The sequence below is a fragment of the Sus scrofa genome, chromosome 18 (genome assembly GCF_054392235.1).
Source record: "Sus scrofa isolate SSC_HxYL_T2T_F1_AM1 chromosome 18, Sscrofa_HxYL_maternal_Yorkshire_Landrace_v2.0, whole genome shotgun sequence".
Taxonomy (NCBI): Eukaryota; Metazoa; Chordata; class Mammalia; order Artiodactyla; family Suidae; genus Sus; species Sus scrofa.
The window spans coordinates 17,168,749-17,183,978 of NC_139400.1; the positions used below are offsets into that span (position 1 = coordinate 17,168,749).

At 43.0% G+C, this 15,230-nt stretch overlaps 1 protein-coding gene across 7 annotated transcripts in view; it reads left to right on the top strand.

Annotated features, from left to right (window-relative positions):
- DENND11 (DENN domain containing 11) overlaps positions 1-15,230 on the top strand; it is a 93,665-nt gene that overhangs the window by 51,022 nt on the left and 27,413 nt on the right. For all 7 annotated transcript variants that reach the window (XM_085005266.1, XM_085005267.1, XM_085005269.1 and 4 more), the window contains 2 exons: positions 11,251-11,350; positions 13,230-13,388. In XM_085005266.1, coding sequence (XP_084861392.1) covers positions 11,256-11,350; positions 13,230-13,388 — 254 coding nt within the window. In that variant the 5' untranslated portion in view covers positions 11,251-11,255. The remainder of the gene's footprint in view (positions 1-11,250; positions 11,351-13,229; positions 13,389-15,230) is intronic.

Consider the following 15,230-nt stretch of genomic DNA (forward strand, 5'->3'; position numbering starts at 1 on the left):
AAGCGCACACCTGGGATGGGAGTCAGAGATGCTGGAAGAGGAACCCGGGAGGGTGGGTCCAGCATCGGTAAACCTGGCTGCTACCCCCTACCCCCAGCCCAGTGTGATAAGCCTCAAGATAAGCAGCAATGCTCATGAGCTACCTGATGCTCCCTCCTGACCTTTGGACATAAACGTAGTAGTACAGCTACTGCTTCACTTTCCCTGTCTCAACTGGAAACATATACGGAAGGGAATTTCGAGAAATGTGATTCAGCCCAGCCAGGTCATGCATTACAAAGCCACCACACGTGTCGTCACCAGATGACAAGTACACGATTGTTTCCAGCAGTGCTGTTTGTATTAGCTTCAAATAGGAAGTAAGCTAAATGTGCATCAGCAGTTAAGGAGATAAGTAAGCTGCAGTGCATGCATAGGATGGAAATAATAAATGAACAAATTATTGCTGCAGGCATCACCATTGATAAATCTTTTTTTACTTTTTTGGTTGCACCTGTGCCGTCTGGAAGTTCCTGGGCCAGGGATCAAATCTGAGCCACAGCTTCAACTGCAGCAATGGTCACCCACTGTGCTGGGCTGGGAATGAAACCTACAGGATCATTAACCCACTGTGCCACAGCAGGAACTCCTGTTGACAAATCTTGGGAAAAATACTGAGCAAATGAGACAGGAGTTCCCTTGGTGGCACAGCAGGTTAAGGATCTGGTATTGTTACTGCTGTGGCTCAGGTCGCAGCTGTGGCACAGGATCCGTCCCTGGCCCAGGAACTTCTGAATGCCAAGGATGCAGCACCCCCCCCCCCCAAAAAAAAAGCAAAAAAGAATACAAACTATTATTGCATTAATATAAATTTCAAAAACAGCAAAACTGATTTATGGTGTTAGAAGTCAGAATAATAGTTACCCTTGAGAGAGAGTTAGTGACTGATGGGACACAAGAAAGGCTTCATGGTAATGTCCTGCTTCTTAACCAGGGTTCTGCTAAACAGGTGTGTTTATACAGGGAAAACATCATGCTGCATGGTTATCATTGGTGCACTTCCTCCCACATTGGGATATTTTAATTTTTTTGGTAAGATTTTTATTTTTTGACTTATAGTTGATTTACAATGTTCTGTCAATTTCTGCTGTACAGGAAGGAGACCCAGTCTTATACACACACATACGTTATTTTTCTCACATTGTCTTCCATCATGTTCCATCACAAGTGACTAGATACAGTTCCCTGCGCTACACAGCAGGATCTCATTGCTTAACCACTCCAAATGCAATAGTTTGAATATACTAGCCCCAAACTCCCAGTTGATCCCACTCCCCCCCCCCACCTCAACAATCACAGGTCTGTTCTCCAAGTCCATGGGTTTGTTTCTTTTCTATAGAAAGGTTCATTTGTGCCATATATTAGATTTCAGATTTGTCTTTCTCTTTCTGACTTACTTCTTTCAGTATGAGGGTCTCTAGTTCCATGCATGTTGCTGCAAATGGCATTATTTTGTTCTTTTTTATGGCTGAGTAATATTCCATTGTATATGTATCTCATATCTTTTTCTGTCTTTCTTTTTTTTTTGGGGGGGGGGCTCACCCTGCAACATATAGAAGTTCCCAGTCTAGGGGTCGAGTTGGAGCTGCAGCTGCCAGCCTACACCACAGTCACAACTCGAGATCCGAGCCACACCTGTGACCTGCAACACAGCTCACAATAATACCAGATCCTTAACCCACTGAGCAAGGCCAGGGATCGAACCCACATCCTCATGGATACTAGTTGGGCTCATTACCACTGAGCCACATTGGGAACTTCCTACTACATTTTCTTAATCCATTTATCTGTCAATGGACATTTAGGTTGTTTCCATGTCTCGTATATTGTGCATAGTGCTGCAACGAACATATGGGTGCATGTATCTTTTTCAATGAAAGCTTTGTCTGGATATATGCCCAGGAATAGGATTGCTGGGTCATCTGGTAGCTCTATATTTAGCTTTCTGAGATACCTCCATACTGTTTTCCATAGTTGTTGTACCAATTTACATTCCCGCCAACAGTGTAGGATGGTACCTTTTTCTCCACACCCTCTCCAGCATTTGTTATTTGTTGACTTGTTAATGATGGCCATTCTGACAGGTGTGAGGTGGTATGTCATAGTAGTTTTGATTTGCATTTCTCTAATAATTAGTTATGTTGAGCATTTTTTCGTGTGCCTGTTGGCCATGTGTATATCTTCTTTGGAAAAGCGACCTATTCAGGTCTTCTGCACATTTTTCAATTGTTTTTTGTTGTTGTTGTTGTTGTTGGTTTTTCTTGTTGTTGTTGTTTTGCTTGTTGTTGTTGAATTGTACAAGTTGTTTGTATATTTTAGAGATTAAGCTTTTGTCAGTTGCATCATTTGAAACTATTTTCTCCCCTGTATAGGTTGTCTTTTTGTGCTTTTTTAAAAGTGGTTTCCTTTGCTGTGCAAAAGCTTATCAGTTTGATTAGGTCCCATTGGTTTATTTTTGTTTTTATTTCTGTTGCCTTGGGAGAGTGACCTAAGAAAACATTTGTATGGTTGATGTCGGAGAATGTTTTGCCTCTGTTCTCTTCTAGGAGTTTGATGGTGTCTTATCTCATGTCTAAGTGTTTAAGCCATTTTGAGTTTATTTCTGTGCATAGTGTGAGAGTGTGTTCCAGTTTTATTGATTTATACGCAGCTGTCCAGTTTTCCCAGCACTACCTGCAAAAGAGACTTTTTCCCATTTTTTATTCTTGCCTCCTTTGTAAAAGATTAATTGACCACAGGTGTCTGGGTTTATGTCTGGGTTCTCTGTTCTGTTCCATTGGTCTGAGTGTCTATTTTGGTACCAGTACCACACTGTCTTGATTACTATAGCTTTGTAGTATTGTCTGAAGTCTGGGAGAATTAGGCCTCCTGCTTGGTTCTTTTTCCTCAGGATGGCTTTGGCAGTTCTGGGTCTTTTATGGTTCCATATAAATTTTTGGATTGTTCTAGTTTGTGAAAAACGTCATGGGTAATTTGATAGGGATTACACTGAATCTGTAGATTGCTTTGGGTAGTATGGCCATTTTAATGATATAAATTCTTTCACTCCAGGAGCATGGAATAGCTTTCCATTTCTTTGAATCCTCTTTAATTTCCTTGATTAATGCTTTAAAGTTCTCAGCATATAAGTCTTTCACCTCGTTAGTCAGGTTTATTCCTAGGTATTTAATTTTGGGGTGTGCCCTTTTAAAAAGTGTTGTGTTTTTGTATTCCCTGTCTACTGTTTCATTGTTAGTATACAGAAATGCAACCGATTTCTGAATGTTAATCTCATATCCTGCTGCTTTGCTGAATTCATTGATCAGTTCAAATAGTCTGTGTGGAGTCCTTGGGGTTTTCTGTATACAGAGTCATGTCATCTGCATAGAGTGACAGTTTTACCTCTTTTCCAATTTGGATACCTTTTATTTCTTTTGTTTGTCTGCTTGCTATGGCTAGGACTTCAATACTATGTTGAATAAAAGTGGTGAAGTTGGGCATCCTTGTCTTCAGATTTTAGCGGGAAGGCTTTCAGCTTTTCTCTGTTGAGTATTACATTGGCTGTGGGTTTGTCATGAATGGCTTCGATTGTGTTAAGTTTATGCTCCCTCTATACCCACATTGGTAAGAGTTTTATCATGAGTGGATGTTGGATTTTGTCAAAGCATCTATCAAGATGCATCTATCAAGATGATCATGTGGTTTTTTACTTTTCTTTTAAAAGTTATGTGGGAGTTCCCATTGTGGCTCAGCAGTAACAAACCTGACTAGTATCCATAAGGTTGCGGGTTCGACCCCTGGCCTTGCTCAGTAGGTCAAGAATTTCCTGCCTTGTGCTGCTGCAGCTCTAATACGACCCCTAGGCTGGGAACCTCCACATGCCGCAGGGGCAGCCCTAAAAAGACAAAACAAACAAACAAACAAAAGCAGCAAAAACCATGAACAAGGCGCAGGAAATAAAAATTGAAGTTGGGAATAAAGGAGAGTCTGACCTTTAAAAAAAAAAAAAGTTAATGTGGCATATGATGTTGATTGATTTGCATATGTTGAACCATCCTTGTAAACTTGGGGTGAATCTCACTTGGTTGTGGTGTATGATCTTTTTATATGTTGTTGTATTCTGTTGGATAAAATTCTGTTAAGAATTCTTGCATCTATATTCATCAAAGATATTGCCCTATAATTTTCTTTCTTGGTAGTATCTTTGTCTGGTTTTTGGTATTTGGGTGATGGTGGCTTCGTAGAATATCTTTGGGAGTGTTCCTTCTTCAATCTTTTGGAAAAGTTTAAGCAGGAGGGAAATAAGTTCTTTGTATGTTTGGCAGAATTCACCTGAGAAGCCATCTGATCCTGAACTTTTGTTTATAGGAAGTGTTTTTATTACATATTCAATTTCATTTCTAGTGATTGGTCTGTTGAGTTGATCTATTTCTTCTTGATTCAGCTTTGGCTGGTTGTAAGGCTCCAGAAAGTTGTCCATTTCTTCTATGTTGTCGCATTTGTTGGCTAGGTTGTCAGATTTGTTGGCGTATAATTGTTCATAGCATTCTCTTACAGTTTTTTTGTATTTTTGCAGTATCCATTGAGATTTCTCCTTTTTCGTTTCTTATTTTGTTGATTTGAGTTTTTTCTTTTCTTGGTGAGTCTGGCCAGAGGTTTGTTAATTTTGTTTACACTTTCAAAGAACCAGCTCTTGGTTTTATTAATTTTTTATATGGTTTTTTGAATCGCTATTTTATTGATTTCCTCTCTGACCTTTATCATTTCCTTCCTTCTGCTGACTTTAGGTTTTGTTTGTTCTAATTCTTTTAAGCGGTGGGTTAAGTTTCTAATTCTTGTAAGTGGTGTTTGAGATTTTTCTTCTTTTTTGAGGCCTATATTGCTATGAACTGCTCTCTAAGCACTGCTTTTGCCACATCCCATAAATTTTGAATGGTTGTGTCTTCATTATCATTTGTCTCTAGCTGTTTTTTAATTTCTCTTTTGATTTCCTCATTGATCCATTGGTTTTTTAGTAGCATGTTGTTTAGTCTCCATGTAGTCAGTTTTTTTTTTCTTTTCCTGTGGTCGGTTTCTAGTTCCATGCCATTGTGGTCAGAGAAGATAGTTGAAATATTTTTTTTTTTGTCTTTTTACCATTTCTAGGGCCGCTCCTGTGGCATGTGGAGGTTCCCAGGCTAGGGTAGGGGTCCAATCAGAGATGTAGCCAGTGGCCTACACCAGAGCCACAGCAACTCGGGATCCGAGCCGAGTCTGCGACCTACACCACAGCTCACGGCAACACCAGATCCTTGATCCGCTGAGTGAGGCCAGGGATCGAACCCGCAACCTCATGGTTCCTAGTTGGATTTGTTAACCATTGAGCCACAACGGGAACTCTGAAATAATTTATATACTCTTAAATATGTTGAGGTTAATTTTGTGCCCCAGTATGTGATCAGTCCTTGAGAATATTCATGTGCACTTGAAAAGAATGTATATTCTGATTTTTTTATGATGTAATGTCCTGAAAATGTCCATGAATTCTAACTTTTCCATTGTGTCATTTTGGATCTCTGTTGCCTTACTGATTTTTCTGTCTAGAGGATCTGTCCATTGATGTGAGTGGGGTGTTAAAGTCTCCTACTATGATTGTATTCCCATCAGTTTCTCCTTTTATGTCTGTTAGTATTTGTTGTAGGTATCTGGGTGCTCCTATATTAGGGGCATATAATATATATATTGTAATATCCTCTTCTTAAATGGATCCTTTTATCATTAAATAGTGTCTTTCTTTATGGCCTTCATTTTAAAGTCTATTTGTCTGATACGAGTATTGCCACTCCTGTTTTCCTGTTTTTTCCGTTCATATGAAATATCTTTTTCCATCCCCTCACTTTCAATTTATATGTGTCCTTTGCTCTAAAGTGAGTCTCTTGTAGGCAGCATATTGTAGGCTCTTGCTTTTTTATCCAGTCTGCCACTCTGTGTCTTTTGATTGGAGCATTCAGTCCATTGACATTTAAGGTAATTACTGATAAATATGTATTTATTGCCATTTTAAACCTTGTTTTCCAGTTGATTCTATGTATCTCTTTTCTTCCTTTTTTTTGGTAGGATGATTTCCTATTATTTTATGCTTGTGTCCTCTTCTTTTTAGTTTTTGTGGATGTAATGTTTGGTTTTGATTCGTGGTTGCTCTATTTTTCAAGTATGTTGACCCCTTCTTATATCTGCTTACTTCAGCCTGATAGTCGTCTAGGCTCAAACACATTCTAAAAAAAAGAGTCTAGATTTTCTTACTTTCCTTCCCCACATTTTATGATTTTGATGTCCTTTTTAAACATCTTCTTGTTTGTCTTTTGCCGTTCCTTGTGTTTAATGTTGCTTTTAGAAGAATGGGTAGAGTATTGCTGTACTTTAGTTTTTTTTTTTTTTTTTTTTGGTTGCTGGAGAAAATATTTATTCTTCTATTTTATTTATTTTTTTTGTCATTTTAGGGCTGCACCCATGCCACATGGAGATTCCCAGGCTAGGGGTTGAATTGGAGCTGTAGCCACTGGCCTGTGCCACAGCCCACAGCCATAGCAATGTGGGATCCAAGCGAGCTGCGTCTGCGACCTACACCACAGCTCACGGTAACACCAGATCCTTAACCCACTGAGCGAGGCCAGGAGTTGAACCTGCGTCCTCATGGATGCTAGTCAGATTCATTTCTGTTGAGCCACAGTGGGAACTCCTCCTTCTATTTTAAATGATATTCTTCCTGGATAGAGTCTTCTAGGCTGCAGATTTTTCCCTTTTAGAACTTTGAATGTATCTTGCCACTCTCTTCCAGGCTGTAGTGATTCTGTAGAGAAATCTGCAGATAGCCTCATGGGAGTTCACTTATAATTAACTCTTTATTTTTCTCTTGCTGCCTTTAGAATCCTCTTTAACTTTTGCCATTTTTATTATAATATGTCTTGGTGTGGGCCTGTTTGGGTTCAACTTGTTTGGGGCCTTCTCTGCTTCCTGTGTCTTGATATCTGCTTCCTTTAGATTTGGAAAATTTTCAGCCATAACTTCTTCAAATATATTTTCAACCCCCTTTCTTTTTCTTCTCCTTCTGGAATCCCTGTTATGTGTAGATTGGCCCTTTTTTATATTATCCCATAGATCTCATATATTGCTTTCATGTTTTTGCACTTGGTTTTCTGTCTGCTATCCCAATTGGTTGATTTCCGTTATTCTATTTTCCAAGTCACTAATCCGTTCCTCTGCATTATCCATCTGCTGTTCAGTAACTTTAACTCAGCTTGCATCTCTGCAAATGAATTTTCTAATTTTTCTTGGCTCCTGCTTATAGTTTCTAGTTCCTTTCTAAAATAATCTGCATTAATGTTTATATCTGCTCTTAATTCCTTCGTATTTGCTCTTCATTCCTTCAGTATTTTTACTATCTCCTTTTTGAACTTGGTGTCTGTTAGACCGCAGAGGTCTGTTTCATTATTTGCTCCTTCAGGTGAATTCTCCTGTTCTTTTACCTGGGAATGGTTCCTGAACTTCTTCATTTTGCTTATATATATATTTTTTATTCTGTGAGTTTAGGGGAAACAACTACTGTAGTCTTAGAGGGCTATTTATATGTGTGAGTGCCCCTGTGTATTTTGTGAGAGCTTCCTTTTAAAGTTTAGGGTGCTTCCTTTTTATGTTTATGTTCTGTGTGAACAACTCCATGATTCCAGGGAGATGGAGGCAATGGGGAGGGCTGGTAGCCAGTGCCTGGTTGCTGGGCCCTTGCCACTGTCAAGGACCCACGGGAAGGTGGCACAGGCTGCTCCTAGTTGCAGGGCCCTGGGAAGTGACAGTGATCAAGCAGGTGTAGCTGGCTTCTAGAACATTTGGCTGTGGCAGCAGCAGGTCAGGTGTGTTCCCAGGGGAGTGAGAGCAACAACGGGTGGTGCTCGATTGAAGTGCCCTCTTCTTTGCTGACCTCTGAGGTGCCCAGGGCCACAGGTGGTGCCTGTTCACAGGCCCCTGGTGGTGGAAGGCCAGGTCCACCTCTGGTTTTCTGAGATGACTGCTGTGGTTTGCCGCTGCCACCAATAGATCACACAAGAGGTGATGTGTGGCACTTAGATCCCTGCTGCCCTTAGCCCACACTAGAGGCGCCCTGTCACCTATAGCCAGCACAAGTGGCTTCTTGCCACCTGCAGCCTGCACCAGAGGTACCCCACCCTCTGAGAGTCCACACACAGGGGAAGGGATTTCTGTGGCCGTCTGCCCCTCTTCCTCTCGCCCTCCCCAGCAATGGTGCCCAGACCTCCTTCTGGGTCCCTCTCAGCTGTGGCATTCTGTTCCCCTGCCTGTGGCACACCGCTCCCTAGCCCCTCAGGCTGTCTCCACCCAGCGAGCCCCAGTCCTCTCCCTGGAACTGACCTCCAAAGCCCGAGTCTCAGTGCCCGGTCCCCGCCCAAGCATCTCAGGCTGTGGTGTCTGGGCTAGTGGTGCAGATGATCTGTGTGGCGCTCTCTGATTTGCCCTCCTCAGTCCAGCTGCTGAGCTTTTCTCCCCAACCTGGTGGTCCTTCCATCTCAGCCTAGCTCCCGTCAGTTAGGTGGCTTCCCAGGGTGTGGGTTCCTTTCCTCCTTGCCAGCTCCCTCTCAGATGTGCTAGTCCCATCCTGATTCCTTTTCTCTCACTTTTGCTTTTGTTCTACCCAGTTATGTAGAGGATTTGTTGCCCTTCGAGGGAAGTTTAAGGTCTTGCCAGCATTCCGTAGGTGTTCTGTGTGAATTGTTATACATGTAGATGGGTTTTTTGGGTTTTTTTTTTGTCTTTTTTTTTGCTATTTATTGGGCCGCTTCCGCAGCATATGGAGATTCCCAGGCTAGGGGTCCAATCGGAGCTGTAGCCACTGGCCTATGCAAGAGCCACAGCAACGCAGGATCCGAGCCGAGTCTGCGACCTATACCACGGCTCACGGCAACACCGGATCGTTAACCCACTGAGCAAGGGCAGGGACCGAACCCGCAACCTCATGGTTCCTAGTCGGATTCGTTAACCACTGCGCCATGACGGGAACTCCAGGTTTTTTTTTTTTTTTTTTTTTTTTTTTTAATGTGTGTCTGAGAGAAGGTAAGTGCCATGTCTTACTCCTCCGTCATCTTGATCCTTCTCCCTGGTGCACGTTTTAAAACATATCCTTCAGCACAAAGTTTAGGTGTCTTAAAGATTTAGCAAGTCATTGCGTAGTCATGGACAGGCTGGGGCAGAACTAAGTTAAGAGTGAGATGAACCCCATATGGAGTGGTGGGGGGCAGGGGGACAAGGCAGCAGGTACTAGAAGAAGCAGGTGAGAGGACAGAATCTACTGAGGGTCCTCGCAGCTCTTTCTGAGTCTGTCCCTTTCCTAGGCTTTAACTGCTGCCATCATGAAAGGTTAGGACCGTGTACACAGCAGGCTCATCAGCAAAAGCACCCACACGGCGTAGCTCATGATCCTCTAGATTTGGGATGGGTTCCAACCCCTTAAGTTCCCTGCGTATCCTGATGCACAACACAGGGTGAAAGCCCCTGGGCCAAGCAGACAGTAGCAGTGGGTGTTAAACGGGAAGACGGGAATGTAGGGGAACTTGTGTTCAAAACCTTGCCTTTATCCCCACGATCACCCCCAGCCCCCGTTTTTTTCTTGTCTTTAACTCTGACAAATACAGCGCTGTCTTAGCCTTTCTGTTTTACGAAATCTTAAAGCTTTTTTTTTCATGCTTATTGTTGTTGTTATTATTATTTTTTATTATTATTGCTTTTTTAGGGCTGCACCCAAGGCATGTGGAAGTTCCCAGGCTAGGGGTCCAATCAGAGCTGCAGCTGCCAGCCTACACCACAGCCACAGCAACGTGGGACGCAAGCCACCTCTGCAACTCATGGCAATGAGTGGGGCCAGGGATTGAACCTGCATCCTCACGGATACTAGTCAGGTTCTCAACCCACTGAGCCACATGAGGAACTCCCCATGCATTTCAAAAATTTTTGGCTCATTGATTAGTTGTTCCGATTCATGATTCCTCTCTTGAAAATGAACCACTGGTAAGTGCCTTCCGCTGTTGTATATAATATAGGCTGATCTCCTCCAATGGCTGCCATGTTCGGAGTCTGCATGGTGTGAAGGTAGACTGGACGTGTGATACGTCTGATGCCCCAAACAGTTATCTGAAAGACTATTGCCTGGGATTATTGGCAGTATTTCTAATGCCTAGGAAATTAGGATTTGAGTTGTCGATGAGTGTGTTCTAAAGTGAAATCTCACATGTGTCTTAGTATTTTTATTTGGAAAAGTTTTGAATGTGCAAGAAAAAAATAGGACATATTTTTATAGTGTTCTCTCCATCCTCTAGGGAAAACTGCTATAGTGAAATTCTCTGATTCCCTCAATCTCATGGATGCTTGTCATTGCCGTGTTCTAAAAATCCTACATTATCCTCTGTCATTGGATTTACCCCCCAGAACTGTAATCCCTGGTTTCTTTGTTTATCCTTTTTTTGTGTGTGTGTCTCCCCAAAATGTAACCTGTTTGAGAGGTCGGGGACTCTGTCTTATTTGACTTTGTAGCTGTAACATCTAGCTCAGTAGAAACTCACTAATTAATGATGAGTGTATGAGCCCTTAAATTCTGGAAGCAAAGAACTGGTGTCTGGACCTTGGAGAAGGGCTTCATTTGGGGGGAGAGGGGAAAGAGCTGGGGACAAAAGCAGGGCTACAGTGGTCAGAGAAGAAGGAAAAGACCCAAAATAGTACTCTCTCATGGGAGTCAAGGAAAAAGGGGACAAATTTTTGAGGAATTATCAAATGCCACACAGAGATCGATGAAAATGCAAATTAAAAAGAGTATGGGGTTTATGAAAGTCATTAGTGGCCGTGGAAAAGCAAGATGGAAGTAAAATCCATCTTCAAGGGGTCAAGTTGGGTGGGGCGGAAGATGAAAACATGCTCTTAGAAGAAAGGAGATTTGGGGGTGGCCAAATGGAATGGCAGACCCAAAGCCAGCAGGTCGCTCAGAAGGAGAGCTCCATTTATTTGAAGGCAGAGCTTGGGGTGTCTTCGTGGCCCATCCACTGGCCTATGGGATGGCTCAGGAGCTCTGCCAGCACGTGGCTGATGATGGGATGAGCCGCTTGAGGATCCTGGGGGTCGAGTTAGCAGTGCGTTGACTGGGAAGCCCAGCCCTGCCCTAAGCCCTTTGAATGATTTTGTTTCTTTAACGCCCTGCAGGAAACATGGTAGAATGGTGCTTACCTCAAGATATTGACCTTGAAGGTGTTGAGTTCAAGTCCATGGCCAGTGGGTCCCATAAAGTTCAATCTGATTTCATGTAAGTACTTTTTTTTATTTTTTATTTTTATTTTTTGCCTTTTTTGGGGTAGGGGGGCCTTACCTACGGCATATGGGAAGTTCCCAGGCAAGGGGTCAAATTGGAGCCATAGCTGACAGCCTGCGCCACAGCCACAGCATTAGATCCGGGATGCATCTTGACGTACACCACAGCTCACGGCAATGCTGGATCCTTAACCCATTGAGTGAGGCCAGGGATCAAACCCGCATCCTCATGGATATTAGTCGGGTTCATTACCACTGAGCCACAGTGGAAACTCCTCATGGAAGTACTTCTGAATACAAGTCTTATCTGTACCATTTCTGCTCCCCTCATGCTTTCTGCAGAGAATAAGGGTTCTCAGCAGGGCCTCTTCAGCAGGTGTGTGTAAATGCCCTGAAAATATATGTACCGGTTTATGCTTCTTTCTAGCAAGAAGTTCCAAAGCTGGGAGTTACCTTCATGCAGTGGAAACTAGGAATCCGGCTAGGAACCATGAGGTTGCGGGTTCGATCCCAGGCCTCAGTCAGTGGGTCAGGGATCTGGTATTGCCATGAGCTGTGGTGTAGGTTGCAGATGTGGCTCAGATCCCATGTTGCTTTGGCTGTGGTGTAGACCAGTGGCTAGCTCCAATTAGACCCCTAGCCTGGGAACTTCCACCATATGCCACGGCTGTAGCCCTAAAAAGGAAAAAAAAAAAAAAAAAAAAAAAAAAAACTTCTAAAGTTTTCATTAGGTTCCCAGTGGATTTCATGATCCGAAAATGTTAAGAACTCCTGCCATAGGGTTCTCTCCTTTCCTAAACCTTGCCTGAGGTTTGGCTTTAATAAAAGAATAGAGTTTGGGTTCCATTTGGGTTAAGACACTGATGTGCTAGAACTTGCAACTCCAGCTCTGAGTAGGGCCGGTTTGTAGTCCGGTGTAATTAAGATTCTTGTGAGGAGAAAACAGAACATAGGGGTAATGGACTAGCTTTCATTTCTCTTTGGGCTGAAACCATGACGGACATGAGTGTGTGAAAGGGGAAGGAAATAAAGTGACATTTTGGTCAAATGTTCTTAGGGTTTTTTTTTGTTTTTTTGTTTTTTTTTTTTTTTAAGGGCTGCACCCTCAGCATAGGGAAGTTCCCAGGCTAGGGGCCAAATTGGAGCTGTAGCTGCCTGCAGCACAGCCACAGCAATGCCGGATCTGAGTCACATCTGTGGCAGTCACAGCTCATGGCAACACCGGATGCTTAACCCGCTGAACAGGACCAGGTAGAATCCTCATCCTCATGGATACTAGTTGGTTCCGTTACTGTTGAGCCACAACGGGAACTCCCAGTGTTCCATTAAAAATATCAGAGGGAGTTCCTGCTGTGGCCCAGCGGGTTAAGAATCCGGTCGCTTCAGAGGCACAGGTTCGGTCCCCGGCCCAGTGACGTAGGTTGAGCTGGCATTGCTGCAGCTGTGGCTCTCATTCAGTCCTTGGCCTGGGAACTTCCATATGCCTCAGGTGTAGCCATGAAAAAAAAAATTAGAGACTTGGTAAGTGAGCAAGGAATCAACACGGTTTATGCTAATAAAACAGAGGTCCCCCCACCAAGTCAGTTGTCATGCAGGAGAGAAGGGCTGTGTCCATTGTCATGGGCAGATGAGCAGCAGGCTTTGCAGAGATCAAGTCCTGGCTCCAGAGGGATGACCTTGGCAGGTTCCATCGTCTCTTTAAGGCTTGGTTGTCTCTCCTGCAAGGTTGAGTGGCTTGGGCCAGCTGTTCCCCTGAGATTCTAGAACAGGTTTTTTCAGCCTGAGCAGCCTCATGTTGAGCCCTGGAGACTGTGTCTCAGGAAAAAATAAGATTTCTCTCTCTGACTTTGAGCCTCACTACATGTCTGTTCTAGCTACTTCCGGAAGGGGCCCTTCTTCGGCCTGGCCTGCTTCGCCAACATGCCCGTGGAGAGCGAGCTGGAGCGCGGCGCCCGCATGAAGTCAGTGGGCATCCTGTCCCCATCTTACACCCTGCTTTACCGGTACATGCACTTCCTGGAGAATCAAGTTCGGTAGGTGGCTCACACACGAGGGCTGGGAGGAGGCGGCTCGGCCGGCCCATGTGGTGTGAGGGGCCCCTGGGGGAGAGGTCATGGGCCGAACCTCAGATGCCTCTCTAAGAACGTCTGTGGCCACATTTCACACCTCAGATGGTGGTCTTGGTGTTGCAGCCAACATCCTGCATAATGATGCTTCATCCTCGAATGAAAGGTGGGGTCGATTTTGCTTTCAGTTGATATTAATATTGTCATCAATTTTATTGAATTACGTCATTGACAATGATCTTTGCTTACCCTAAACCACAGTCATTAACTTCATTGCCCCAGACAAACAGACTCTCAATGTGTTTTTTTTTTATTTTTTCTTTTTTAACACCTAATCATTTGTTACTTGGGCAATTATTAAGATTGGGGATAATAGGAAGGGAATTTTTAACAGAAGCAGCAAAGCTATTAGTGTTTTTTCATCATGTGAAGAATCTAATTTTCTTTCAGATTTTGAGGGAGTAATTCATCCGTAATCCCTGAAGCACTGTTAAAATGTTAGCACATTTGCATCCCTTCTGGTACACGTGTGTGTACTTGAAAAAATATATTTACATACTTGGCACTATGTTGTAAACATATTTTTATATCCTGTACTTTAAAAAGTTTTATCATTTTAGTTTTCAGTACAACAGTCTTTCTTGATCATCACCTTTGAAAGGATATAAAATTTCTCATTTGTGGCAAAAATGCTTATTATTTAAAAACGAAAAGAGAAAACAAAACAAAACAAAACAAGGAGTTCCCATCCTGGCACAGTGGTTAACGAATCCGACTATGAACCGTGAGGTTGCGGGTTCGGTCCCTGCCCTTGCTCAGTGGGTTAACGATCCGGGGTTGCCGTGAGCTGTGGTGTAGGTTGCAGACGCGGTTCGGATCCCGCATTGCTGTGGTTCTGGTGTAGGCCAGAGGCTTCAGCTCCGATTAGACCCTTAGCCTGGGAACGTCCATGTGCCACGGGAGCAGCCCTTAATGCAAAAAGGCAAAAAAAAAAAGTATGTGCAAGTATAAATGAATTTTCACAAAACTCCCAAATCTTAACACTCGGGGGGACATCCATTGTCACTATTCAGTGATTGTAAAATCGACATAGCCGTAACAAAAATAGGATTCATATTTTATGAAGATTTAATTTTATCAACTAGGCTGGTTTGGAGTATGTTCAATTTTGTTTGTATATATTAGAGGAAAAGAGTAAGTGAAACTGAAGGCATTGTCAGACGTTAAGTGAATCTTTTTTCACAGGAAGATCTATTATTTTTTAAATAATCCTCCAAGGTTCAGAAAAAAAGACTATGACAAGCACGACATGGTGTCATGCTTACTGAGAAGTAACGCATGTGTGGGAAAGGGCACAAATCTCTGGTTAGTGTCGTCAGTGTTTGTAGGTTGTGTTTCACTCGTCTTGCACGTCTTCCCAGAACGCCTCCCCGGCTTTATTTCTGAGCTTGCATGTATTGTGGGATTTATTACAGTTAGTTCTGTGATCATAATTTCCACTCTTCTGAGGTCTCAGTTAATTGTTTACAACCACATCCAGGCCTTAGCTGTGGCTCGCTGCATCCCTGGGTTCCTGGTTTATTTCTTGGTTGCTTAGATTTTGCTGTCAAGCACTTTTTTAAATGAAAGGCTCATGGTGCTGCCTTCTGAAATCTCGCATGCTTCATCGTATTGGTCTTTTACCTTTACTTTCGGGGCTGGGTGTCAGACCCTTAAGGGGTCTTAAATCTTAAGTCATTTCTGTAAGATAATTAAGGGGGCTTAAATCTTTGCTTCCTCTCAGGATGCTATAAATATTGCTCTGTTGTT